The sequence below is a fragment of the Athalia rosae genome, chromosome 6, assembly GCF_917208135.1.
Source record: "Athalia rosae chromosome 6, iyAthRosa1.1, whole genome shotgun sequence".
Lineage (NCBI taxonomy): Eukaryota > Metazoa > Arthropoda > Insecta > Hymenoptera > Athaliidae > Athalia > Athalia rosae.
Genome location: NC_064031.1, coordinates 936541 through 964148, shown reverse-complemented (window position 1 = coordinate 964148; position 27608 = coordinate 936541). Strand labels below are relative to the sequence as shown.

General features: G+C 43.1%; 2 protein-coding genes across 4 annotated transcripts in view; both read right to left on the bottom strand.

Annotated features, from left to right (window-relative positions):
• LOC105693990 (LIM domain only protein 7) overlaps positions 1-27608 on the bottom strand; it is a 58367-nt gene that overhangs the window by 14815 nt on the left and 15944 nt on the right. For 2 of the 3 annotated variants that reach the window (XM_012414276.3, XM_012414279.3), the window contains exon 2: positions 238-448. In XM_012414276.3, coding sequence (XP_012269699.2) covers positions 238-285 — 48 coding nt within the window. In that variant the 5' untranslated portion in view covers positions 286-448. Of the gene's footprint in view, positions 1-237; positions 449-1470; positions 1738-27608 lie in introns of those variants that run through there. The other variant, XM_012414277.3, reaches the window with a different exon arrangement.
• LOC125501451 lies at positions 2146-3025 on the bottom strand. The gene is made up of 2 exons (XM_048657454.1): positions 2382-3025; positions 2146-2306 (listed from the first exon to the last, which is right to left on the bottom strand). The coding sequence occupies exons 1-2, from the start codon at positions 2709-2711 to the stop codon at positions 2262-2264; spliced, it is 375 nt and encodes a 124-aa protein (XP_048513411.1). The 5' UTR covers positions 2712-3025; the 3' UTR covers positions 2146-2261.

The window sequence follows — 27608 nt, the reverse complement described above, 5'->3', positions numbered from 1 at the left end:
TTCGTGACCTCGAGAGTGACGAAATAAAAAGTAAAAAAATAAAAATCGTCGAACGTATAGACCGCACTGAACTGGACATTCGAATTAAGCGAAAGAAATTCGTGGCCACGCGTAGTTTGAGGGGTTTCTCTCCCCTAGTTCTAATTAGATCAACGCTCGGATTTGGTCTAATTTTCATCGGATCATCTGTTCGGTTTTGGGGAACGAGTCGGAGTTAGTCGAAATTATGATCGTTACCATTTTATCGGTTCGCCGCTCCGAGGCAGCGGGTTGCGAAGCAGGCATCACTGCGACTTCCTCTTCGCGCCTTCTGAAATTTCCAACTCTCTCCTAGTCGATTTTTCGCACGGGATTATTTTGAAAACCGACGATTTTGAGAGCCCCTTCTTCTTCAACGTGGCGCTCCCTGCACCGACGACGAGTCCATCTTTTACCTTTTTTTGGGTGTCTGTAAAACGAAAAGAAAAAAACCATCATTTCACTGAAAATAAAGAAACACGACGTTATCGGATTGATCGAGGAAACCTTTCGGCTATTTTTGAACATCGGCATAAATTCAAATGGGCGGTTAACATTAGCCCGAATCCGCGAGGCGACGGTCTTAACGGCGTACAAACACATTGCGACGAATCGAAAGCGGATGTGATTTGCAATCGCGGTGATAGCCGAGACCTTACTAGAGAATGAAAGCAGGGATGATCCTGTAAATTGATTAATCTAATTTTTCGGATTCATTTTCCTTCGAAAATTATTGACGGGTTTGCAGTTGATCCACCGCATGATCCGGTCGACGTTTCAGAAAAGTGCTGACGAAAGAAAACTAAAATTTATATAGCCTTGTTATAAATTAAATGCATTTACGACCGATTCGCGATATTATTGTACTCCTCTCTCCCACCCCCGGCACGCGATATTTTCGTGGATCCGTTCGAGGGGAAAAAAAAAAAAGATCAAAAACGAAACGATGGAAAGAGAAAAGAATTCCGAGCGTTAAAGCTTTAATAATTCAAATACAAATGTTATTGCAGGTCATGATATTTGCGCCAGCATCCGGTGCTCTGTCTATTTTTGCTTTCAGAGTTTATTTGTTCACGTTTCGGGGATTGGTAAAAGGTAAAATACAAAAAGATACGAAAAAAGAACGTCGCCAAGGCTAAGTAGGCTGGTGTTTGCGGCGTGAAGAGTCGGTAAAATTACCACCTCGCTTACGCCGGTAGTATTGTTCGCCAACAAATTATCGGCCATACAATGCTCTGACACATATTATTACATAGCGTTAAAAACGCTAGACTCGAAACGTCTCGAAACAGCAATAATCATCATTCGACAAACTAGTTCTGATCAAAGATCAAACCGTTCGCATCGTACAACTCGCCTCGATGTCGCAACTACGACGTCATTTTTTCACGTTAAAAAATAGCCATCGGAAAATATCCAAGCAGCCGATGCACAAATAATATTTCCACCCACCACTTTTCGATGAGAAAATTTTATTCGCCGATCAATTATTTTCCACTTCAGAAATTTTAACTGACTCGATTGCAATCAACCTGTTCGACCATCACTGTCGCTGTAGATAAAAATAGAGTGAATCAAAAAAATTAAGTCAAGGCAATGACTCTTTCATCCTTTCTACTTTTATTACTAACAAACTGATATAATGCCACGGCAATTGGTGTAATGAATATATAAAAACAGGTAAGCTAGCTGGTATACGGCTTGAGCTCAGCTGCTTCGACTGGAGGGCACAATATTTGATTAATTCTTATCAGTGCTAGTTCTATGGCTAGCGGAGCAGCAGCGGCAGCAGCCAGCAACTCGACAATTCCTCGTATCTCTCGTATAAACGTTTAGCGTATGATTTCTTATCGGAGTGGAGGTTAAATACGTTTTCAAAAAATAATATATATATATCTAAATAAATATATAACTATGTATGATAGACCAGTCCACGGGTTTTGCTCCGACTTGTCAAGATTATAACTGTTCGGCGTCGCTCGTCTCGCAAGCTATACCGACATTCGCGCATGTAGATATATTTAATCTCGTGAAATTTTCACACAGTATATTTTTTATTAGAAATATAAATTCTTTTTTTTCATCGTCGCCTGCACGTACGCTCGCATACTCATACCTCTGCGAACCTCGAGTTCCATCACGTTCCGCAAATACCTGTACGCAGAAGCATTGTTCACTTGATATAATAGCTAGAAAAAAAAAAAAAAAGAAACAAATTACCGGCTACCTCAAAGCGTAACAGTTCACATCCGATTTCTCTCTGGTTCACGGGGACAACGGAGCAGAGCCTGAGGAATTTTTCAAAGATTAAAAAAGAGCGTGAATGAGAAAATTTTCGTCAAAAAATAAAACTCCCTTCATCCCCGCGATTGGATCGTCATTTCGACCAGATCGCTGTCGGACTCGAGGAGGGAAAAAAGCGGATAACAGATGAGAAGACGTCTTCGAACATTTCCAGTCGTTAAACTCGGATCGGAGGAAGGTGGAAATTGATCGCGAAGTGGAAGAAATCGTTCGCGCGGAGGACCAACGCCACTTTGTCGATTGCCCTTCTCGCCTAGACTCCTCGAGTATAAAACTGAGACAGGAAGATAAGCTGGAGCACGCGGCGTCTCGAGAGCGAAGCAGAGGAGAATCGAGTCGAACACGAAGGGGAATTTCAGTGTTACAAACGCGCCGGTAGTAGTGGTCATTAAGAGGAAAGGCGAGGAGTGTGTCGTGGGAACGACGTCTGCAGACGCTGCAGTATAGAGAAATTTCCTCCTCTTCGGCTGATTATGGTACGGGAGGAGGTGTTCGAGTGTTAAAAAAACACGAACGGGTATCGTCTACATACGTCGGCTCGAGAGACTCGAATCGAATAATAAAATCAATAAATTATTTATAAACTCTGGACAGGGCCGAGGTTCGATACCGGAAATTGAAGTCGCTATTCATATTAATTGATCTGTCGAACAATTCGATGAAAAATGAAAACACAATTAAGACAACCTGGTAATGGATTTGCCCGAGAATGGCTCGTGTATTTCTGGTATCGTAGTCGGTTCGGAGATGAGTTTCAGTAGCGACTGTTATATAAAACGAACGAATAAATGTCTAGGCCGCAGAAAATTTTCTACGTCGTCTAGGTATTTATTATTATAGACGAGTATATAATACAGAGGTATATATGTATATACGTATATACACGGATATATAGTAGAACTGTAATTTAACAGGATAACCACAAACACAACGGTATATTTACTTTGACCACAATTTTTCAACAGGCTTTTAGTCATGTTTCTCTACATTTCGTCATGACGAAAATGTTTTCTCAATTTTCCAAGAGACGAGGACCTATTCGTACCAAAGTTTCTTCATTAACCGAACTCCGGCTGTTCGGAATTAAGTGTAATTTTATTCTTTAGAAATTTTGAATTCGATCATGATTTGAAAACAACGGAAATCCAATTTCAGTGCCCATTCAACTGTTGAAACTGTCCGACGTGAATTACCGCTCGTAAATATGGTACAGCGGTGGTAACTGGAGCGAGTAATTTCGTTATTTAAATGATGATCGCCGTCTCAAGGTTTTAAAAATTTGTCAAGCTCCATGATTTTACGATTTTGACTCGCGCTGCCGCCGGTGCATGAGCTAATTCTCCTACTCGTGCACCTGACCAAACCGAATCCATTCGCGTGCCGAAACTTCGCATCGCCTGATCATTTTAAACAAATTTCTTCGATCAACTTCAACTTGTAATCCAGAGACGATAACATCCCTCCATCCTGAGAACGAGCAAAAAAAAAAAAAATGAATTGTAATTCAAGTTACCGTACGCGAGTTGAAAATTTTTTGCAGGAGTTTAAATTCTTCGTGGTGAAATTCAGCCTGCTATTCGTCTCTCGTAATATCATGGGGTTGTGAAGATTACGTGGGTTGACAGTTAAGGCTTGTTACAAGTAGTTGAAAAGACAACAAGTCTTGATTATAGAAGTTGCCGCGGTCGATCCAAACTGCAGTCTCCGGTGGTTCTTCAAACCACCGTTCGTATACCGGTTCCTATGAAACGGTCTATACGTTAATGCCTGATTTTTCTTTAATTTATGGAAAGAAAAAGTTCATATAAATCGAAAAAATAAAAGCTAAGCTTCACACACAGAGTAAATTGAGAGGTTTGCGGGCTACCGCGACTCGATCTCCTTTTTTATTTCACCAAATTTCCTAATACTCGGCACGTTGTTTGCTCAAATAACAATCTCCGCATTATTTAACGTAACGTTATATAAGACGTTGAATCTTCGAGAGATCCTAGACGTGAATAGCACGTTGAACGAGATGACCTCTTACCTCCGAAGTTATATATTCTTGAAAATCTAATTCCTCACGAAAGGAGTGGGTACAGGTACTATAATTACAGGGCGGCCTACACTCTGAGTAGCCCCAAAGCGATATTCGACCGACTATTCGAATGCGATAGTTTCACGTGAAGTGTCCAGTTTTGGACGCGAATACGCTTGGGGATCGGGGTGAAATTGAGCGTGCGTCGTGTAAAAATTTGGGAACGACAGATTTCATCGCTTCGGCTTTTTCCTTCGATCGAATCACGAGGCGGTTTCTACCCACCACTCGATCATCGTAAAATGACGCGAAGTTTAGAACCAGAACTGCAGCGATCTCTGGAATGCTCGCCGATCAAAGATTCTTCGGATCTCGTAGAATTCTGGGTAATCTTTTACACAAACCCCATTACGATGAAAATATGCTCGACGATTATACCGTAACCGCATACCTATATGCATTTCCGCAATTGTTTTCTTAACCGTTAAATGATCCACACGACGAAAAAAGGACGAAGATTTACACGAACGCGTGGCTCTGCGAAGAAAAAATATTCTTCAAATTGATCGATCGGTCCTCGAGGTGGAGTCGAGATCGGTGTCGTTGGTGTTCGAGAGAGAAAAAATCATTTCTTCAAATTTTGGACGATAGGAAAATAAAAAAGGAAATACTCGTCGCAACGGCGAGGAATAACAGAGGGACGAGTGCGGTTCGATATGTCTCTACCGTTAGCTTTCAGAATTAGATTTTCTCTGTACAGTTAGAGAGCTTGCAGCAGTTAGCGATTTCAAGGAAACCATTCGCCCGCCGCCGTAGCCACTGATGAAAAAGAGGAGAGAAACGGAAAAATAAAAATGGTGTAAATATACTTCAAAGGCAGTCTAAAACGACAGTTATGCGCAAAATTTCACGTTCAACGTCAGCGAGAAACTGCAATTTAAGCTACAACAGTGCAGCTTCAGATGTACAATATCCACGTCTCTAACTTTCCGTAATTATCCCGGTAGCTGTAAATGAAAAAACTTAATAAATGAATTCGTCATCCGTCATCATCCGTTCGACTGTTAAAATTCACAGCAAATATTGTCACTTCTGCGTTGCCGTTTTATAAAACCACTATAGCATTGTACGAGCGCCGCATTTTATTCCGTTCGTCATTGAAATTTTTCACATTATTCCATTTTACAGGCATGTTGAGAGTTTTCTTTTGTCAATCTACGAATTTTTCGATTCACCAGCAAACCCGAGCTTAGCTGGAGTCAGCGCAGCCAGCAGCGTAGCGGTTTGTTGTGAGGCGTCACCTTCAGGGCTGAGCAGAGGTGACGTCTCACAACAAACCGCTCGGGATATTATCCGTTTTAGCCGGGATATTATCCGTTTGCGAGGATAAGTACGGTGTATCGACCAATAGGAGTTCACGGCGAACCCTCGTTTCGGTGTAAATATCATAATGTTCGGCAAAGTTCTGGAGCCGCAACTTCGTCGATGGTAATCCACGTCCACCCCACTCGGTCTCGCTGACAGTGTCGATAGGCAATTTCGAAATAAGAATCTCTACGAGAAAATCGTAAGGGGTACCCCTTGGAAAATTTTCAATTTTTGACCAAAATTTTTTATTTAAAAAAATTGATGATATGGCACTTTTCTTACGTATTTTGACCCCAGGAACACGAATCTGGAAGAAAAATTGATCTATCTCTGAAATTGACCAAGTTATCGCCAATTTTCAGCTTTTTGGGGTCAAAAATAAAAAATTGATTTTCTAGTCTATCTTCATGTAATTTGAACTCAGGAATCCGAATCTGGAAGAAAAATTGATCCATCTTCAAAAATGACCGAGTTATCCCCATTTTTTCGCATTTTTTGGCATAAATTTGAGGATATCTCGAAGGGAAAAAATCGTAGCTGAATTTGGACAACGGATTCGTGTTTCTGAGGTCAAAATACATAAGAAAAGTGCCATACGATCAATTTTAAAAAATAAAAAATTTTGGCCAAAATTTGAGATTTTTCCAAGGGGTACCCCTTACGATTTTTTCAATTTTTGGCCAAAAATTTTTATTTTCAAAAATTGATCGTATGGCACTTTTCGTATGTATTTTGACCTCAGGAACACGAATCCGTTGTCCAAATTGAGCTACGATTTTTTCCCTTCGAGATATCCTCAAATTTATGCCAAAAAATGCGAAAAAATGGGGATAACTCGGCCATTTTTGCAGATAGATCAATTTCTCTTCCGGATTCGGATTCCTGAGCTCAAATTACATCAAGATAGACTAAAAAATCAATTTTTCATTTTTGACCCCAAAAAGCTGAAAATTGGTGATAACTCGGTCAATTTCAGAGATAGATCAATTTTTCTTCCAGATTCGGATTCCTGAGGTCAAAATACGCGAGAAAAGCATATTGAACCCGATTAAAACAATGATTTATTTTTGGCTCAAAAATCAATTTTTTTTCTTGGTTCCTCAAGAATAATCTCACGTATAATCAGCTGAGGAATCCAAATCTGAAAGCCAGAATCATCTCTCTCACGTATTTTGACCTCAGGAACACGAATCCATTCGTCAAATTGAGCTACGATTTTTTCTCATCGAGATATCTATGATTTTTCACTCTTCGAATCGAAAAATCGACACTAATTCGTCAACTTTTTAGAACAACATAAAGAAAACAAGAACGACTGTACATGACACATGGCATTAATCTCGTGCGAGGCGTTGATCGTTTCGGAATCATTCTGCGAGCAAAAAAAAAACCAAGTTTTTTGAGCGTAAAATAATTGTACGCGAGGTAGTAGAATGATTTCCTCAGGTTCCCAACTTTTGACTCTGGCAATGGGCGCGAGCTGCGGGGCAGGGGAATTCGAAGGAGATGGAAACGCCCCGGCGGGGGTCTTGAACTTTTGAATCGCGTACCTCTCAAGGGCATTCGCACGATATTGATCGCCGGTCATGAAAAATTTCAGACAAAAAAGAAGAAGGGAAAAAAAAGAATCGAACAGTCAAACGAAATATGTAACGAGGAATCGATGGACCGCCGATCGGCGAACGCCCGCCCGCGCACAAATTTTTTCAGAATATTTTTTTCGTTTCTTTTCTACGAGAGCGTACGTACGTTTTGTTTTTTCTACTTCTCTCTCCGCGCTTCGTTTTATTTCTATTATTCGTTTGACACGCAAATCAATTTATTACATATTGTATACCGGCTCGCGGTATTATCAGCTCGCCTCAGGGGCGTGACGTAACGCGATTGAATCTCCCATGCGAGAGAAAGAACGGAAAGAATCGAGCGTACATAAACTATGTGTACAAGTTAACCGAGTGAGATGAAGAAAAATTACTCGGACCGGGGTCACGAATCTGATCTCAAGTTCACCATCGCCGAACCTTCGGGCTCGTAATATATCGGAAGATTGGGATCGGAACATTGAGAGAAAAAAAGTAAGAAGGAACAAACATCTTTCGATACCTCAAACCGGTTCACGTCTCTCCTCTTAATTATGATCGCCGGTGATCGATACGTGCGCGCGGGAGGATGAAATCGAAAAAAGAACGGTGTGTACATTTTTTTAAGTAACTAAAAGAAGAGAAAAAAAGAAAAAAAACGAAGAAAACTCCCGGCACAGTTTGACCCTGATAATGCAGCGGAAGGGCTCGGTCCGTGTCCGTCATTTTTGGAGAGTTTAACGTTCTGAAATTCGACTGGGTATGCCAAAGAGGTGAGGTGATGGTTCGAGAGGATCGTAAAACGGGCACGCCGCGTATACGTTTTATGGAACGTTAAGTTATGCCTTCGTAAAATTACGAGCGGAGCAGAAGAGTTTATATTACGGGTATATACCCCCGTGCTGTGGGTACGGTATAACGCGGCGATATAAATGAAGAAGAAGAAAAAGAAAAAAAAAAGAAAGGAAAAGAAAGAATGGAAGTAATTTTTATTTAAGAACTTTGACCCCCAGATTTAACGCTCATGATCGGTAGTAAAAATAAAAATCTTATTAAGTAGCTGCCCTCGTTGACTTCGGCTGCGATGCGCGGGAGCAACGTATACCTCATTGTCATTCCGTATATAAAATACTCCCCCCGTAAACTAGAAGGTTTTATGTACCGTATAAAAAAATAATAATGGTAATAATAAAAATGTAAATTCCCCGTATAATATCCCCTTTTCTCTCCTCGGATCCTATTGAAACCGAAACGAATCTGCCTTGATAAAATTCCCAAGTGGGTCACGTGCGGAAGATTTTTACATAAAAAGTGTACTTCCATTGTGTCACATACGCTCACAATATGATCTGTGTCGGTTTTTGACGAGTTTTGAAAGTGCACAAATATGATTCGTCGGGTTGAACTTTTTTTGGGAACAGGTCGGATCGTCGATTCGAACATCTAACGAAGCCTTTCTCTTTCTTCGTCTATTTCTCGTTTCACGTTTCTTTCGTCGGTAGCAATCGCAGAAGAGTCGGTGATCAGCAATACGGAACGAAAAATCAAGTCGTCGTTGCGTTCGGACAAAGAACCTCAGAAACGAAAGCGTCGCAGACAGGGAACGCGAGAGCAGGTGTCCACCGGATCTCCAACGCTTCTCACTTCGGCGAAGAAAGTTTTACTTTGATATTTTAATCACGCTTCTGAGACGCGAAGCCGATCCTTCCCTCCGATGTAAATTTTGGAAAAATATTTCACCGGATCTCTGGCTGATCTTTTCTTCGGTAGGTAGAGGAGAGTAGAGTTGCTTGAGAAGAAGAGACGCGTAGAAGGTTGAATCCGTAGTCTACCCCGTGAATCACGTAGCCAAGAGACAAAAACATGCCACGGCTAAGCGCGAGCATCGGGAGTTGAAGCCAGGCAACTGCGCGAAGTCTATCTTAGGGCGATGAATCGATACCCCCCTTGACCATCTGCGGGTCTCTGAGGTGTACGGAATAAAAGGAGATGTAAAATCGATTGCGACGTCGCGAAGCTTTATCGAGAATAAATTCTCCGACGAGCGTCGCCTATCGCATTTCTCGTCGCGGGTACGACGGAGAATCGGCAGCGAACTTTTCATCAAATCAGGATTAAAAAGGATTCCGTTAACCCGCGGTGCCTACGATTGTTCGAGTTCACGCTCGGTCGGGTTTTCTCCAATTTCTTCTCTTTCGAAGTTATTAAAACCGTCGGAGTCGAGGTGTCTGCCGCAGCGTCTAACAATAAGAAGTTAAAGAGTCCGAGCGGTCGTACGGCAGCAGCAGCAGCAGCAGCAAAAGCAGCAGCAGCAACTCGTAGCTGTTTGTGTCTTGCAGCGGAGCGAAGGAGACTCGTGGTGAAGCGGTGGCTAGGTCGCGGTCAGGGCGATGCCCTCGAAGACGATGAGCTGTTACTCTCATACTTTGGTCCCCTGCCGGACTCGGCAGCATCGGCATCGGCATCGGCATCGGCATCGGCATCGGCATCGGCATCGGTAGCAGCATCGGCTCCTCGCTCCGGTCTTCCACTTCCACTTCCACTTCTCAATCTCGAGATTCTTTTTCGTACCTCGTCCTTTTTCAATTTTTCTCTTTTCTTTCTATCTCATTTTCAACTCACCTTATAGAACCAGCTCGTCTCGGTGTCGAACCGGGACGCTGCCAGGATCACTCGGGCGTACAACAGAGCGGCTTCGAGGAAGTCACTCATGACGCTTTACGGTGTACGAGGATCACTCGGCGGGGATGAGATGCGACTACGCTCGGTATCTCCTCATTTTCCAAGTTTTTTCCCTACCTTTTATTCGCCTACGTTTCGAAGCTTCGCCGGTTGATTCTACACGTTATCCGTTCGCGGGTATAAAATAGGCGTACCGCACGCGAGGCCGATTCCACAAGGTTCGCTCTTTTTTAAATTCAGATTCACGAGTGAACCGAGATAACGACGCGACTTTTTTCTACCTTTTTTACGAAACTCCGATCTCAATTCATCTGTGATTCGAACCGCAATGTCTTTCGATCGATAATTAAAAATGTCAACGAACTCATTATGATAATGTACCGCGCGCTAATTTGGACTTCAACCATCGGAATCGCATGCAATTAACGAAATACCGTTTATCGAAATGCGGGTTATTTTCCGAAAAATTGGGGGGGGGGGGGGGGATGCGACCGAGCTTGCATTCCGCGACGCCACACTCGGAGTAAACAATTTCTTTATTTTTCGAGACTACTGAAATCTATAATTATAATGACACGGGTACGTGTAATTCCCGCTTCGCAGCGAACGAATGTTTAAAACATATTCCCCCCCCCCCTCCCTGATGGTAATGGCGTGTTTATAGTTTATAAAATACATAAGAGTAATTTATGGTCGTCGTACGATTCGGTAGAACCGCAAAGGATATCGCGGGACGATTTTCTGTTACACGTGTAACGCGTGAATTATTACGTACATCGGTTCATTCCACATTTCGCGTGTACCCTCGATTATCGCATACCCGGTATCGACGACTCTTCGGATAAAGACGAGATTCTCGGACCCTGACCGACAAGAAAAATCGAAAAAAGGAAAGAAGGAAAGCGGCAGTCCTCCGGTATCGCGTGGTAATGCTATAATCGAATCTATGGGTTTCACGGTTGATCAAAAAAAAAAACAGAAAAAACAAAAAAGACAGAAAAAAATAGAGGAAGCCTTCAACTTATACATTCGCCGCGTGATAGTTCTGGCCTGCGGTGCATCCAACGGAGTCCTTTTGTTTTTTCTATTCTATGTAGGTACAAATACAGGTATAGGCTCACTTGATACAACGCATAATATGTTCGATAGTTTTGTGCGAACGGAGCTTTCGCGACGGGGTGCCACACCACGGCTATGTACGCCTCATTTATCTCCGAGTAAGGCTGCCGTGTAAATCCGTGTAGGGTGAGACGTAAATCATACGGCCTCGAGTTGAGAGGAAAAATGAAAATTCCTTCCAACCCGAACATGTCATATAGTCCGGCGCTAGACGCGTTACGTATTTATCTTTCGCATACGCAGACCGATTCCGAACGTGATGTGCCCAGTTTGCAAAAAAAATTGCGCGGCGATGATTTTCAGCGTCGTTAACCCTGACATTGTGCGGAGCGGGTGGGGATACGGTCGTTGAAAATTTAAAAAACGGGTAGAATATAATCGCGAGACATTTACACGGGGCTACACTCGCTCGGGACGGGCAAAGGCTCGGGAAAGTCGCTGAGATAATCGTACGCGGCAGTCCGAAAATATCGTCGCCGCACAGTTTCGACTCATCTGACTTTTGGGCGGTGTATTTCGGTCCCGCGCAAACACATGCCGCTTCGGTAGAAATGCTGCAGTTCCTAAATACGTAAACACGTGGATACCACATGGCGCACTTACACCGTAGCAGCGGTAAACTGTTAATGTTTTTCATTCTGCATCCCGGTTTTATCTATACCGGACCTTGAACACACGTGCGACTCACGTCTCGACGCCTTCAAAAGAAAATCCCTCATCTCGCGATTAACCGGCAACCAGAAACTTTGAAATTCTTCTTTCTTCTTGGCTCGCATTAACCGAGAGAGAGAAAAAAAAAAAAACTCACCGATAACTCTGCGATTTATAATTCATTCTTCGAATCGATCGATTGATCTGTAGTACGGGAAAAAGGACGAAAAAAAAAAACGAAACAAAAAGGTTGACGTACCGAATTGAAATTGTCAGAATTTTTTTCCTCCTCCGAATCCGCCGCGTTCATAATCGGAATGAATTATTCAGATATCTGTATCGAAAATGTCGCCGTGTCTGACGGTCGGACGTCAATTCGCGTGTTTGCGAACGTAGTGATTTAAATTAATATTTCCTGTTCAACTCGATCGTATTGCAGCGTCGAATAAGGAGAATAAAAATTACTCGAACTCACCGACGTACGATAAGATTGACTTTTACGGTGCCGTGTGAAAAAAAATAAAATAATTCAAAGAATGAAAACCGAGGATCGATCGATCATTTCTTTCAGTGTCACGTAGAGTTACTATAAATAGTCACGTGTACAGTCCTGTACGATCCAAGGAGCAAGAGCGAAAAAAAAAAAAAGAAAAAAGGAATTGCAACAACATCGTGCGCCAAGGCCGGACAGCGGCTAGGAGAATAATTGCATAATGAATTAAAGCGAAAAAAATGGTGAAAAAGCGTTGGAAAAAAAAAGGCAACGCAATCTCGAAGAGAACGTCCGTCTGCAGGGCGTGCAACAAGAGCACCGCTCTCGCATATCGGCGATTATGCAATTATTATTTACAAGCGTACGCGTATTACACATATTTTATAATTTCTAACGTTGAAAAATCGTACGTACATGATTTATAAAGTGGCAGCTCACAATTAAATCCCGTTTGTACGTACGTTCTCGTACGGGTCTACACGCGTACATTTAACCGTAACACACAACGAACGAAAATGATCGACACGCTTGACGTGTTCAGATTTTTTCAGATCCTTTCCGCCGTTGAACCGAGTTTTTATTTTACCCGCTTATAAAATTCAGTAAATTAAGCGAGTGGGACGACGGTGACTCTCGACGGTGACGACGATTTTTATCCCCGAAAAGAAATTTTTTTTTTAGAATCTACTAATGAATCGTAAAAATCCGGGAGGGAAAGTACGTTCGATGATGAAGCGTCGCGTTAAAGACCGCCGTATAGGGTATGACAGGCGCTATTACATGCCTCGGGTATTACACGATTCGTTGCTGGATTTTTCTCTCCTTGTTTTTTTTTTTTCTTTCCACCGAGATTACGAAACCGCGAACGAACCGTGTTCTGTGACACACACACACAACGGTGATTCGTAAAAATCGATTATATCAGGGAAATGAATTTTTCTTGTACAATTCCCGAACTGATCTCTCCGGTAGCAGGTGGCGGTCGAAATTATAAAGGTAAAGAAGCGGAGTGAAACAGATCGAAACGCACACCGACACTGTAACGCGTAACAACCTCCGTGTAACAACACAGGTAAAATAGTTATGCTCTGTTTCCAAGAGTGAAAACGCCAGAGACAGGATGACGGAAAGAGATACGTAGGCTTATGTATATACCATAAGATACTTTATTTTCCGCCGCTGTTCCGTCCGTTGGAAATGATTCGATGCCGCGAGAGGATTATCCGTGTCAGATCGACGCGAGGAAAAAAGGTAGCAACTTCGGGGTAAAAGACGTAAGATTTTGATCAGGTCGGAATTTTTTACATCCGAATTGGCGCGACAATTTCCAAATGGATTGTACGAAATAACATTTGAATGAAAAACCGCATCATGGGAGAATTTCTAGAGAGTTTATTACGGCATCGTAATTCGAAAGAATTACACTCGGTACACGTTACACTTGCATCACATATGTGTTCACATGTACGTACACACACGTGTGGCGGAACACGCGTAAGAAAACATTATGTACCGCGTACACTTATATACATTTGTAGAAATAAAATGAAATAAAGCGAACTGCAGGCACCTCCCCCCCCGGGAAGAACGAATTATTCTCACGGAGTACGTGTTACGAAACCGAGAAATTATCATCGTTATTATCGTTATTGTTCCGCGTAATTCTATTGTATCGTATAAATTTGAATTAGCGAAATATTTTCGCGGGTCGTGGATCCCGGTCTGTATCGACTTTGTTCGGTTCAAGACTCGAAATTCGGCGCACAAATTCTCTGGAAATTTATCAGACAGACAGGGTACACGAGGCGTTCGCGCGGAGACATTTTTTATTTTCTTTTTTTTTGGAATACTTGAATAAGGAAATCCTTTGTTCATTATATTGTCTTTCGCTTTGCCGGTTAACGGAATAACGTTTGTTAATACTTCGTTGTTCTTAGCGGAGCGTTAACAAAGTTGAATTAACACCGTCCGACTGAGAAGAACAAAAAAGAAAAAAACTCAAGAAAGAAAAATGGGAGGAGGGCGAGTCGAAACGTTGCACGTGAACCGGCGGCGACATTCCCCGTAGATTCGGTGTCCAAAGGTTGTTTGAGTAATTTTCGATCGATAAACGAATCGCGGGACGAGATGTCATTCCTCCGATATACATGAAATGGTGATATAATTTTTTTTGTTCGTCAGAGCCCGTTAAAAAATCGGCGACGCAGGCTAACGCTTTACGAATAGGTTGAGGAGTAGGACCTATTCGGAATACCGTCCGCGATCGGGAAGACGTGTAATAAAATTTATTTCTACACCGACAACGAGTAATTATAATGAAATGAATTTACGCTCGTACAACGTACGGGGAACACTCGACTTTGACGACCCACTCGCACGGGTTTTGTAGCGATATAAATTATCGTCGTAACCAGGGGTTCGGCAAATAGTCACGTTTTAATAGCGAGACCCCATCGGTTCACCGCCATCCCGAGTTAACGTTATAATATCGCGTTCGCAGAAGATTTCGGAGGTACGCGTACACCTACTCTGGAATCGATCGTGATCGGGTGTCGGCGAAAATGAGGTGATGATCTTCTCACACCCCGACCGGACGAATAAAAAAGCTCAAACTATTTTCTGCCGCGTACGTCGTCTCCTCACGGTTTCACGCTCCGAAAACTCCGGCGAACCTATAACTATTTTACCGCGCGCTCGCGGTTCAGCGATACCCCGAGAAACGACCTCGTCCTATAAACGGCAGTTAAGCGGTAAGACCCCTACCGACGCCGGAGCTTGCAACGAAATACCAAAGGTTCCATTCTTTCCTCCTCCATTCACCTTATTTATTTTGTTGCTCATTTTTCCGCACTCCTCGTTTTTCCCCTTGGCGAGATACCGACGATTATCCCTGAGGATCTGCATAGCGGGGGATCCGGAGGGACGCGATTGAAAAAACGGCAGGACCTCATCTCGCGGTATTCCGACGGCGACGGCGATGCCGAAGCCGACGTCGATATACGCTGGATGTTGATGTTGATGTTGACGTTGACTCAACCGTTCGGCATTGTTTGGGGTCACTTACCCCGAGGCGATACAACTTTGCTGCATTTATGTATTAGCTTCGTGCAACGTGCAGCCTCAAAGCCCTCGCCGGGATAAATAACATATATACTGCAAAGGCTACGGCTGTGGCTATGGCTTTGGCACGCCGAGTATAGTGGCGAGGATAATGGAAGGAAGCTGGGGGAGGAATAGACGAGAAGAACTTCTACTCCTATATTTCTCTCGCATTCGACTTCTACCTCTTCTTCTTCTTCTTCTTCTTCTTCTTCTTCTTCTTCTTCTTAATTCTTCCCCATACATCACCCGACAAGTTTTCTCCACGCTACCGCGCACACACACCTCCAAGCTGCCCCCCCGTACCCGTACCCGTACCTATATCGATACACCCGAGAGCATATATTCCTATCTTTGATAACGAAAGTATTTCTGGAGAGTAGTTTCTTATACACGTTCGCATATTATATGTGTACGTCGACCAACTGCAGCCTCACGTCGTCGTCCTTGCTGCAGTTTGCACGACGTCTCGGTACACGCGGCAAGAAACTATTTTTCGACCCAGCGCCGCGGAGCCGTGCATTCGCGGCGCAGGATACGTGTCCTCTTCGGGCGTCGAACTCTCCCGTTGCTCTATGCGCTCTCGCGGATAAGAACTAATAAGAAATCGATGAATGTCGATAATTTTTGTCTGTTTGTTTTTTTTTTTTTTTTTCGCTGCATCGGGTCGTTAAAAAATCAAGACATCATTCGCTTAGGAAGCCGAGGAGAAAACCAGATGCGGGAAACGATTCGGCGGCGACTGTGCAATTGATAAAATGTGCAACGAACTGCAAATTAATCGTTAGATCCAGATGCATCTTTCGATGGTTTTTTTTTGATTGTTTTTTTTTTTTTTTTCACTCCACTTCTCGCGACCGCGTACAATGCACAATTGCAACGCACTGTAATGAGATATAGCTGTTGTACGGCTAGGTTTGCACGTAACGTACGGTGAATATAGACGCGATATTATATGTAGCGAAGTAACAAACCGGATGCCGCGATGATCTATCCGACTTATGGAACGTTTTAATTTCGCAGAACCGCAACGACAGGAACGGCAGCTACACGCGGCGGTCGTTTGGATACGCCACGATCTTAACGTGATCCGTTTCTACGGCTGCAGCAGCCCCGCGATTCCTTTGAATGGTCTTTCACGGTGCGGTGAACGCCCGTGATAGCGCACACTGTCATTATTATTAAATATAGCCCTATACCGCCTCGGCTCGCCGCGTATAAAATCATATTACCTCCAATCAATTTATACTCATTTATATATATTTACGTTTATATACCAGCTACGTGAGTTAAATAACGAGCGTAGGATCTCGTGTACCGTGTGTACGCGAAGAAACGCGATGTCGGAAGAGATCGCCAACGGAATATCGAAACAGAGAGAGGAAATAAATTCTTCTAACGGTTTTGAGAAAATATCGGGACGATATTTTGAGCAACGTCGGCTTCGACTTTGGCCATACGCTGATAATCGGCGCTATCCATCGCGGATCTATAACGATTAAAACCAATAATTAGCATCGATCACCCGCAGAGATCCCATACGCCGGTGTACACGGTTATCTGAAAATCTATACAATTTTACCGAGTCAAGATTCCATCGATCATCCCGCAATTTTTTACCAACACGGATCGCTTTATTTCCTCCGCGAATGTTTTTTTACATCGAAACCGATCGACGGTAATTATTGAATTCGTACGTCATACGCGAGACAACGATTCCGCGACGTTGTTGTAAATTGCCGGAGTCATAGAATGCGGAAAAGGAAAGTGACCGTTGCGTAATTCGTACGATACCGCACGTGTACCGCGACGCGTTTACTCCCTCGTTTCGCGGAGCCGCGTCGGGCGAACAAAGTGGATTTAAATCTCACCCGGTACGTACGAATCTGTATTGCATTTGCAAAGAAGCCCTCGTACATGAATGTGGGACCGATAGGCACGCAGGGAAAGGATCGGACTTCGCTAGATTTGATTAACCTATAGCATCATCAACCGCGGAGCTTTTACAGCCTGGCCCAAGCCGGCTCACGGTGCAACAAGGGCCTGAACTTCAATGGGTAATTTATGGGGATGAAGCGGCGGTCGGATGCAAACCGACCTTTCGCGACGTCGCAGCTTTTACAGCGTTTCAAAAAATTATCCCGCACACAACGCATCGACTTTTTTGTCTTTTTAACAAAAATAGGATTATGAAAAAAAAGTTTCTCCCGATGCTCGGAGTGCGGTATGGGTAGCGCAATACCGTAGCGCGGATAGTACGGCTGCGAGCGACCGGAATAGTCCAGGTTTTCTATTTCCGTCGACGTCAAGCGATGTCAAGGATGTTTGGAGAGAGCGAGGAGGAAATCGGTGATCGGTTTCTGCACCGCATTGCCACATACCGTGGAACTATAGCGCGGGTCGTTGCTGCAGCGACCCTTCGACCGGTCGTTGCACGGCTCCCACATTCGTGCATTTATCCTCGGGGGGTTTTCTTTGCCAAATAAAACGTCGTAACTGTGAAAGAGAAAAATTGGAACTTTTCGCGGACTCTTCTGACGATTCCATTATTTCAGCAGCCCTTCTTTTTTCCGCTTGACACCGAATTATAGGCGCACAGCGCCGCTACGCGACGAGCAACGCTTTCTATATTACTATAAAGGTGTGCACAATCGCGCTTCCAATGGCACACATACCCCCCATCCGTGTAGTACGACCTTACATATTTGTACGTAGTAATAGTCGGCGTAACATCGCAGGTGTAATACGTTGGGTATGTACAGTTAATTTCTCACATTTCTACGCTGTACGCTACCGCGATATCGGAGGCGTTTCGTACACGATCATTCGTCATCATCATCGTCGTCGTCGTCGTCGTCGTCGTCGTCGTCGTCGTCGTCATTATCTTTGCAGCGGCCGAATAATTATGAAATGCGATGCATTCGGCACATATTCAGCGAGAAGTAGTCTCTACGCCTGTACTGGAAATAATTCAGTTACTAGATTATTGCACTATAATAGCGAACATCAGCCAATTACACTTGCGCGTACGGCTGTACGTAGAGCTGCGTACGCTGCAGCTCAGGCTGTTGTGTCAGGTTACTTTCAAAACCTTGTAAGTCCATTCATAGGATTATTGGCAGCGTGTACGTCGAGGAAGGAGGTCGGGAAAAATTTTCGAAATACGTCGATCCGTCCAGACGGGAAAACTCGACGGTTGATTCTAGTGCAATTTTTTTTTTTCTCTCTCTCTCTTTTTTTTCTTTCGCGTAGAGCGCATAAAAATGTTCGTTCGAAATGCCGGGCAGACTCGTGGCGAAAAACTCGATTGAATTGAAATCCTATTTATCGCCTTCTTCGTCCGCTTATACTCTAACAGGGAGCGACGGGTGTACCGCGTCCGTGTAGATGTACGCCTCGTATCGGCGATGATCGATAAATCATTTTTCCCTCACCGCGCGCCTGCTGCGCAACACGGCGGGCGTTACAGTGCAGGTTGGCGTGAGGTATAGATATAGTTTCACGATATTCCCCTCGATTGTAGATCGTAGATCGTAGATCGCCCATACTGGATTCTCACGGATTGACCATTAGCCGTTATTACGTCAAGTGCCACGCTACAAGATCACATCTTTCTCACGTATAAATCATCGGTTTCCGCGTATTATTATCCTCCTCAGTTTCCACAGATGCCGAGTTAGGTAGGTACTTGTGAGCATCGGCCTCGGCTTCTGCTGCAAACGTACCACGTACATTCGTGAAACACACGCGCATTCAATTTACGCCGTAGGAGAACAAGTCGAACTCATTCAGATGGCGCGAAAATAAAATAGCAAAAATCAATCAACTGATGAATAAATTATTACTCAATTACGAAAATTTGTCGAATTACTTTCCACTCGACTTCGCGGTAGAATTCGAAATTTCACCTGTTCTTTTTTTTCGTTGTCTTTTTTTGCTTTCAAAATCACGCAGTACATCGGATGGTCACATACTTCCTTCGGTCGAATCGGGATGGAGAAAGGTGAATAAAATTGGAGAGAAAAAAATTGAAGACAAGCGGCCATGAGCTCTGCGATAATTGCAGTTCGGAGGGACATTTCCTGAACAATTTTACCTGTGCGCAGATGCGCCGATCCCAAGGACAATTACGATTCGGAGGAAGAGCGCTTCGTACGGACACACGTTCTCTGGATCCCCGGGAATCATTACCGCATCTAACTACCTAGAAAATGGTGGTTTTTCACCGCACTTTCATGCCGTCGTTCAAAGAGACCCTTCAATTAACAGTTGCTACTTTGCTACGAGTCTAATTGTTGCCACTTTATACTGCAGGTAGACGCTCCACGCTTTTTACAATTCTAATCGCGAGTCGAATACCCAACGCGCTCTCCGAACGTTGAAAATTAATCCGGTCCGACGAAGAAATATTCTTGAAAAAAAAAAAAAAAGAAGATAACGTGTGGATATTCGTCTACCGTACGTCACAGTAAGATGACGGAAATACACCGGTGGCGCGTTGAAGTGATTCGAAGCCTTGCAGAGGACCTACAGCGAAGCCTTATTAGATCTCCAGACGAATCACCGCATCACTCGTGCATCAGTGTTTGCGATATTGAAGCGAAACAGGGAAAAAAAAGGAGATCAGAAGGAAAAAGCGAGTAACAAGGCATACCCTGCGGACCCGCTGCGCGAATGGGGGAAAAAAAAAAACCGGTAATCGGTGAACATGACGAAATTATCGATAATTCATTAGCGGCGGAGCTACCAAACGCGCGTCGTGTGAAGCCGGATTTTTCTCCATCGAGATATGTGCCGCGAGGTTCCGACCGACCGGTTGATTTATTTTGGACGTGAGATAAATTATGAAAATGTATTCTTCTCTTTTTTTCCAAAATTTATTCAGCTATTTTTCGGTTTCCTTTTTTTTGAGGATAAGAATGGCTTTCTAGACGAACGTGCGGTGCGCGCGTACCCGAAGACACTAGGAAGGCCGAAGAGGTTCGGAAATACGCGGAGACATCCGTGGGTGAGTTATAAAAAGAATTTCCAGTGTAAAAGAATTCCCGGCGAGCGTACGAGGTGTTCGGTGATTCATAAGTGAGGTGGATGATCATACGAGCAGAAGCGAGTCCCAAAAAGAGTCGAATTCACGCGTAATTTATAACGTTGTAATAATGATAAAATACGCTGATCGAAATCGGTACTCTCCTACACGTAGCAGGTATTCCTCTCTTTTATTTCGATCCGCTAAGAAATGAATGTATAAATAAATATTTCCATGCTGAACAAAGTGGACGAAATTGAGCCGCGCTTTAACGGCTGTAATAATAATATATTATACGCAACTTGGGGATAAATCGTCTCTCTCTTTGACTCAAAGAATCGGAGGAAAAAGAGAGAAAAAGAAAAAAAACAACAAACTTTTAGATGCAGAGTGGTTCTCTTTAATGCGTTTTTCGCACCCATAAGAATTATTGCTTAATGATATTTTCGGGCTTCAAGGATACGGAATTTCGGACTTTTTAAAAGGACTCGTCCAACTGCGTGTTGAATATGTACCAAAAACCTACGGAATTTCATTTATTTTTTTTCGTATCTCAATACGGGTTCTTTGCCTCCGGTGGCTAGCCTTGAACATGGAGTTGATTTAAATTCGAAAGAACAAAATAAAATTAACGAACAAAACTTCGAAAACTTGTACACTTCGGATGTGAGAAAAAAGAAAAAAAAAAGAAACGTTAAATAAATACTTGATTCCCGGTCGTTTATACTGCATCCGCGAGAGACCTTCGCCTCTTGAGATTTTTCCACGCCTCTATATGCGTATCGCAGAGTTATTAACTTTTGACCCCGTCTTGGACGAGTTCAAGGTCGTTATACTGGACGTTAGACATCTCGCGGGCTCCTCTCCTCTCGATGAGACGCTATACCTGCGACGGACGTCGAGGATCATCCTCATCCTCTGCGTGGGTACTAATTTTTTTTTTTTTTCTTCTCTCACAGTCTCAATTTTACCCTAAGATTCCGGCTACTCGCCACTACGTGGTGCTCGCTGCTTTTCTACGGAATATTCTGTTTTTTTTTTTTTCTTTTCGCCTCCTAGTTTCGAAAGTACACGTGTTGAATCACGACGTTCGTATGCGCTCACCTGTAACAGAAATATGAAAAAAAAACCGATCATGAAATCAGCCGAGTTGGAGTAATGATTTTTTAATTAATAAATAATACGTCCTCGCACACGGGCCTCAATTAGAAGCTCCGTACTCTCGCGAGTTTCAGGTACCCGTACCTCACGGACGGACTCGCAGGGGTTATAAAAACCGTGGGAAATTTCTTCGGTCAATAAAAATATCGTCAAAACCATGCGCTGCAGCTCGGTAATCTGAGAATAGATAATTTTTTTTTTCAACGAACAACTCGCGTGGCTCGATCATTTTCCGCCGATCCAAAGGTTCGTTAATTCGAAAATCCATGAGACGGCATTTCGTCCGTTCAGCTAGCGGGTTATAATTTGCTCTGGCGAAGAATATCACCGTGACTTTAACCGAGTACAAAAGAAGCTAAGAGGCATTAATTTTTTAGCTACCGTTGGTGATTTTTTTTTTCTTCTTCTTACTTCTCAAATGAACTTACGCAGGCAGTGCCTTGCGTACGAGTCGTATAACCGGTGTTAAAATGTAATTTGTTTAGTTGACCACCCCGCGAACATTACGAGGGGTCAATAAACTCTAATATATCCCAAGCAAATTAGGATCTTTGCACGCAACCAGCGGAGATTCGTAATAGTACGTATAGGTAATTTTTGTTGCGGGTTAAAGACGTGTCGAGAAAGAAAATAGCGTTAAAAACCGACGCGATCACCTCGAGAGTGTACCGCGTGTACGAAACCATATCCTCGTAACCACGCGGTAAAACGTTCGTGTGTTGAGGCCGTTGGAAAAAAAATGACGGAAGGAATAAAAAAATTTCATTCACACTTAATAAAAGTGGCTGAAATATTTAATTTGGAAATACACGTCATCATCCTCCTGCGGTACGCCGTCGAATTTCAGCTTCGGTTTCGTTTTTGAAAAGCTTTACCTCCGTCATCGACGATTTGAGCTGGTCGGAACCGCATCTGCTCCTAGCCGAAGTCGATGGCGTAATTACATTCAATTTTAATAATATACAGCGCGTGCTGTTATCGATTTGATTAAATCTTTCGCGTTTAATGATCCAACGCTTATCGATCTCAGGCCCGATAATCTCGCACGAATCTCGATCCAGGAGGTGATCGGCTCTTCCTTGTATCATACAGCTTGTTTCTCCGTCGCGCTTCCCGCTCGATCACTTGTTGTGGTGCAAGGTGTGCACGTACCAGTTTAACAAAAATAACATTACAGACGACTATCTCACGCGTTTTACGATCGACGTTCTCGTTGCATCTGCGGCTTCTTTACCGATGCTGCGGATCGCGAGTCTAAGGAGCCGCCTATTGGAAATGTATAGTTCATCGGAATCTGAGATGCCGGATAGGAGATTAATTAGAAAATTTGTATTTTTCCGTCGACTCACGTATGCATTCGTACGCAGTACGAAGGAAAGCACGCGGTACGTGCACGCGGGGCGAAAATTAATCAATTAAATTTATCATTTCGCTACCGTACTACGTGCAGAAATCGGAGCGCGAAACTTTATTACTGTGTGGCATTGATTTACGCGTACCGGATCGACTTCGCGGTCCTACATATTTAATTTAACACAACAGATAAATTAAATACTCCTTTGAAGTCGCGTATTTCATAAATTTCAATATCGAGGCGACGCGTATTAGTCAATTACTGGACGTTATAACGGTTGTTCCGATACATCCTTCGAATCTATTACGGTTGATTTGGAACGTGGTAGGTGGTTCCCGGACGAGAAAGAGTTTATAGTCCTTTATTCGGAATATCCTTCGATTTAACAAGGTATTCTTTGAAAAATACGGATATGAAAAATTACAGCAAAAGACAATTCATGATCCCGTTTTTGATTAGCGTCATCTAATCAAAGAAGCGATCATTCTTGCAGCCGCAGTGGGCGTGGGGAATTCGATTACGAGGTAAAATTGTGTAGAGAAAAGTGAGAAGATAGTGAAAATATTTTTTTTTTCACCGTAAGTGTGTCGTCGGAGGGAAATACCTGCGGATAGAAAAATTCCCCGTGGGATCCGACCGTGTGTATATTTATATCCAAACGGCGTCGCTTTCTTCGCGGCTGAGGTACATCGAGATTCTGGGCTAATAACCGATCGCCACGTCAATAGTTCAAAGTTAAAGAATCGAAGGTGTGCACGAGGTTTCGTATCGTGTTTAACGCGATAATAATCGGAGGATTAGCGGGCTGCAGTTCCATTCGTTTCTCCAATTTCTAAACTATCGAAGACATGATGATTTACAAGCCCTATTCGTCACTAGTTTCTATTTTTTTTTTCTCTTCTCTCTTCCGATATATTATTCAAAGTGCGTACAAACGCATCGGTTGAAAATTAATGGAAAATATTCGTTTCGCAACTGTACGGATAACCATCGAATGAAAAAGGAGTGTGTGAATTATATATTAACGTAGGAAAGTTCGAAATTTTTCAACCGAGTTACAGACGCCAGAGATAGGTGAAAATTCTCGAATCAGTCGATTGGAAAATATCGAATTGAACGACCGTGGAAAAAGAAAGATGAAAAGAGTAAAAAATGGACGTGCTGTAATTCTTACAACCGCGGGACGAGTCGACGAGAATTTTTTAAGTACAGGTGCGTGACGCAAACCGATTACGGCATTTTATATAAATAAAATGGTTCAGTTTGTTCTTTTGTATTCTTCAGAGGGAGCGATTAACAGCTTAGTTTGTTCGTTCGCGAGTGCAATTAAAACTAGTATCCTGTACATCGCTGCAGCGGCATTATATGATCGTAAAATGCGAATTGCTGAGAATCCAACTGTTGCTATGCTATCGCGAACGCAATAAGACAAAAATGGACGGAGGGTAAGAATAATAATTGAAAACGTCAGAGACGAGAGAAAACAACTGGACAACGTCGATTATCTCGTTTTCGCGAGGGTATGGATAAGGATTGTCTAGAGGGAAATTTTGGAAACGCCTGATGGGTGAAAGAAATTCCACGTAGATTCCTAATTTTTGACGACGCGTCCCGTGTGTTTCCCCGTAAGTTCTAAGTGAGCCTGGTATGGTTTCCTATTGTGTAATGCTACGTTCTACGAGACTCCTCGATTCAAAAGAGTTCGTGAGGTACGCGTGATCTTACATAGCTCGGGGGTCAATGCGCAAAACTTCTTTTGTTCGATCGTTCGGTGTCACGCGATCCTTCGGTCCTGCGACGACGATCATCACGCGTGCACGTATTATCCAGTCGGATGTATGAGATAATAACGGTTCAAAGGATAGGAATTACATTCTACGAATCCGGTGAACAACGAAAAAATATTGAGCAGAAGGCTACGGCAGATATCTCTGCGTTCTGCGTACATCGACGAACTATTCTATTTGTTACGTTCTCTTTCTCATCCGAGCAAGGAAGGATGATCCTGCTGGCGTTTATTCTGTTAGGAAATACATCGGAATACAGCGACGAAAAATATTTCGATTTCTTGCCCTAAGACTGAGAAAACCCGAAGAGATATATCTTGAATTTTGTTGAATTTTAGGGTGAAAAATCGACATTTTTTCATTCAGGGTTTCCTATGGGATTCTCATGTATTTTAATCTCAGGAATCCGAATTCGCAAGTTAAATTGATCCATCTATAAAATCGATGGAGTTATCGCCATGTCCTGTCGCTTTTCAATCGTAATTTTTCCAAACACGACGGGTGAGAGTTACATTTCGTGTTCTTCATTTGTATCGTGGATCGCAAAAAATATGTAGCTGCCTAAAATACATTTATTATATCCGCTCGATGATTTCCTTCGCGATAAGTTGCGCGTCATGAGATTACTGCATTTTGCAGACGTTTAATCCTTATCTCTCGACACGCGATTTTACTCGCTACTATTTTATACATATGGAGGGATATGGAACCTTGATTGGTTCAAGATACGGCCGATCTATACATCGAACGCTTTCACGTATCGAATATATGGGCTTCGATCGATGTATCGGCCTAGGAGCGGCCGCATTGCATCGAGAGGAGGTAGGCGTCCTCCTCTCGATGCATTTTCCTTTTTTCCTCTCATATGAAATCTCGTGAAAATACATAATTATTTACCAAGAAAATTCCACCTCATGGATTCGAGAGAACTAGCCGGTATACAACTAGATTATCGTTGAGAACGACGTTATTATTGTCATTATATTCATACGCAATGCAACAGAGAGAAACCGTGTTCCGTGTGCACTTCTTTGGTATTATCCTATATGTATACAGTTTCACCCCGTCAGCATCGTCCGTAGAATTGAGGCGGGTTTTCGTTGCGGTACGTTGATTACGTTTGCGGGATATTATTTTTGGATTAGAAGGTTTATTTTCGAACGGTACCCAAAGGCGGGGACAAATCGTCTCGCGGGCTCTTTTACTAGTTTCAGTATAGATGCCAGAAGCTAGACTCGTAGGACTAAGCCGCTCTGAATTACAGATCATTTTATAACCTGTGTAGGTAGCCGTATAACACCTCGTATATAGCCACGCCGGTAGAACGCCGGGTCTTAAAATACCAAAAATTCCCTGGCTACCGCGCACACTTGGAAATATCATATTAATACGGTACACCATAAATCTGGTTAGAAAATTTTCGGAAAATTTATCGCTCCGCGAGATTTGAAGTTAATTCTACTTTCGTTTATTCATATTCATATACGCACACGCTTATAAAATCGTGGCGATAAATATTTCGTATCAAGTAGTTATGTGGAATTTTTGAATAACGAGTCAAGGACGAAAATTTGAAGTTCTCTACGCGGCGCGCGATCGCTTCAAATCCTGACCCCGTTTCCCGTTCACGCATCGATGAATATATTTTATCCACTTCTGCCATCGCACCTTTATTATTGTAATTTATTACGAGGCTGCGAGCGAGCTGCAGGTACGACGGGAAGAAGCGAGTTCGAAAACGCCGTCCGCTACCCAACTGCAGCAGCGGCGTCGCGTCGGAAACTTTAAGAGAAAGTATGAAAACTGTCTCCTATCTTTTCTCGACTTCGCCAGACCTCGGATCTCGTTTAACCGCATCGCCGAGTAAATTGCATGCACACATGCGCAAAAGTCCGACTAGTTTTCATGTAAATACATTTATTTGCTCGCGCGTAATTAGCCGGTTCAACCTGCCGCCGCTCAAATTAATTACATCTAAAAATTGATGTTCCGAATTTGCATGATAAACCCGCGAACAGGATATTATTCATAATTCGCGAATGAATTATTACGATATAATTTCATAACGAACGAGTATTGTAATTTAATTACCGGTGTATAATAAAATTCGCAACAAGTTTCACCGATGACGCGATTACACGGATAGCCACGAAAAATTTCCGTCCAAGTCCTAGAGAAATGACACGACTGGTTTTCCGATAACAAAAATCAGCAACTTTATCGAACCTTCGAACCGGAGTCAAGTTCATCCCGATTTTCCTCGTCTGGCGGACCAAAATTTAGACGAGGCAAACGCGGCCGTCCGATCGCGTTGACTCGGGCTATGTGTTGACAACACCGAAGAACCGTTTCAAGGTCGTTGAAAGTTGGTTGGCGAGCTCGGGTCTCGCGATCAACAAATTTTCGAGGAACCTATTCAGAGATAAACACACCGTCCGTAAAATGAATGAATTCCAAGTGGAACCATCGAGACTACGAGGTTCTCGAGTAGAGATATACCCGAAGCGTTGCATATAAAGCTGCAGCATAAACGGCATTTACAGTCGGACATTTCGACGTCGATAGCTTGATTTTATCTAATTGGCTGATCGCGTGACGGTGTATAAGGATATATAGTACGGCACGTAGAAAATCAGGCTATCCGGACAGCCAGGCTGGGTCAGATGAACCGCTACCTTTTTAAATTTCCACCTTTTACGAGAAATCACGAGAGATATTCGTACGCGCACGTTAGATACGTGACTCCAACGACGCACTCTCGTTCGGTACGCGGAGAGCGAAAAAAAAAACCCTATTTTCATGTAAGCAGATACTACTAATTGACTCGGGACTGCAATCGTCCACTTCCGAATCTTATTAGAAACGTATATTTGCAAGGTAATCATAATTACGACTACGTGCCATCAGAATCTCGCGCGGCACAATTATAATAAATAAACTCATCCT

Excerpts from the sequence above, each read along its gene's own strand:
- LOC125501451 (XM_048657454.1), bottom strand. The coding sequence starts at position 2,711 with ATGACCACTACTACCGGCGCGTTTGTAACACTGAAATTCCCCTTCGTG. Across the intron at positions 2,307-2,381 it reads AAATGACGATCCAATCGCGG|GCTCTGCTCCGTTGTCCCCG; the intron begins GGATGAAGGGAG and ends AAAATTCCTCAG.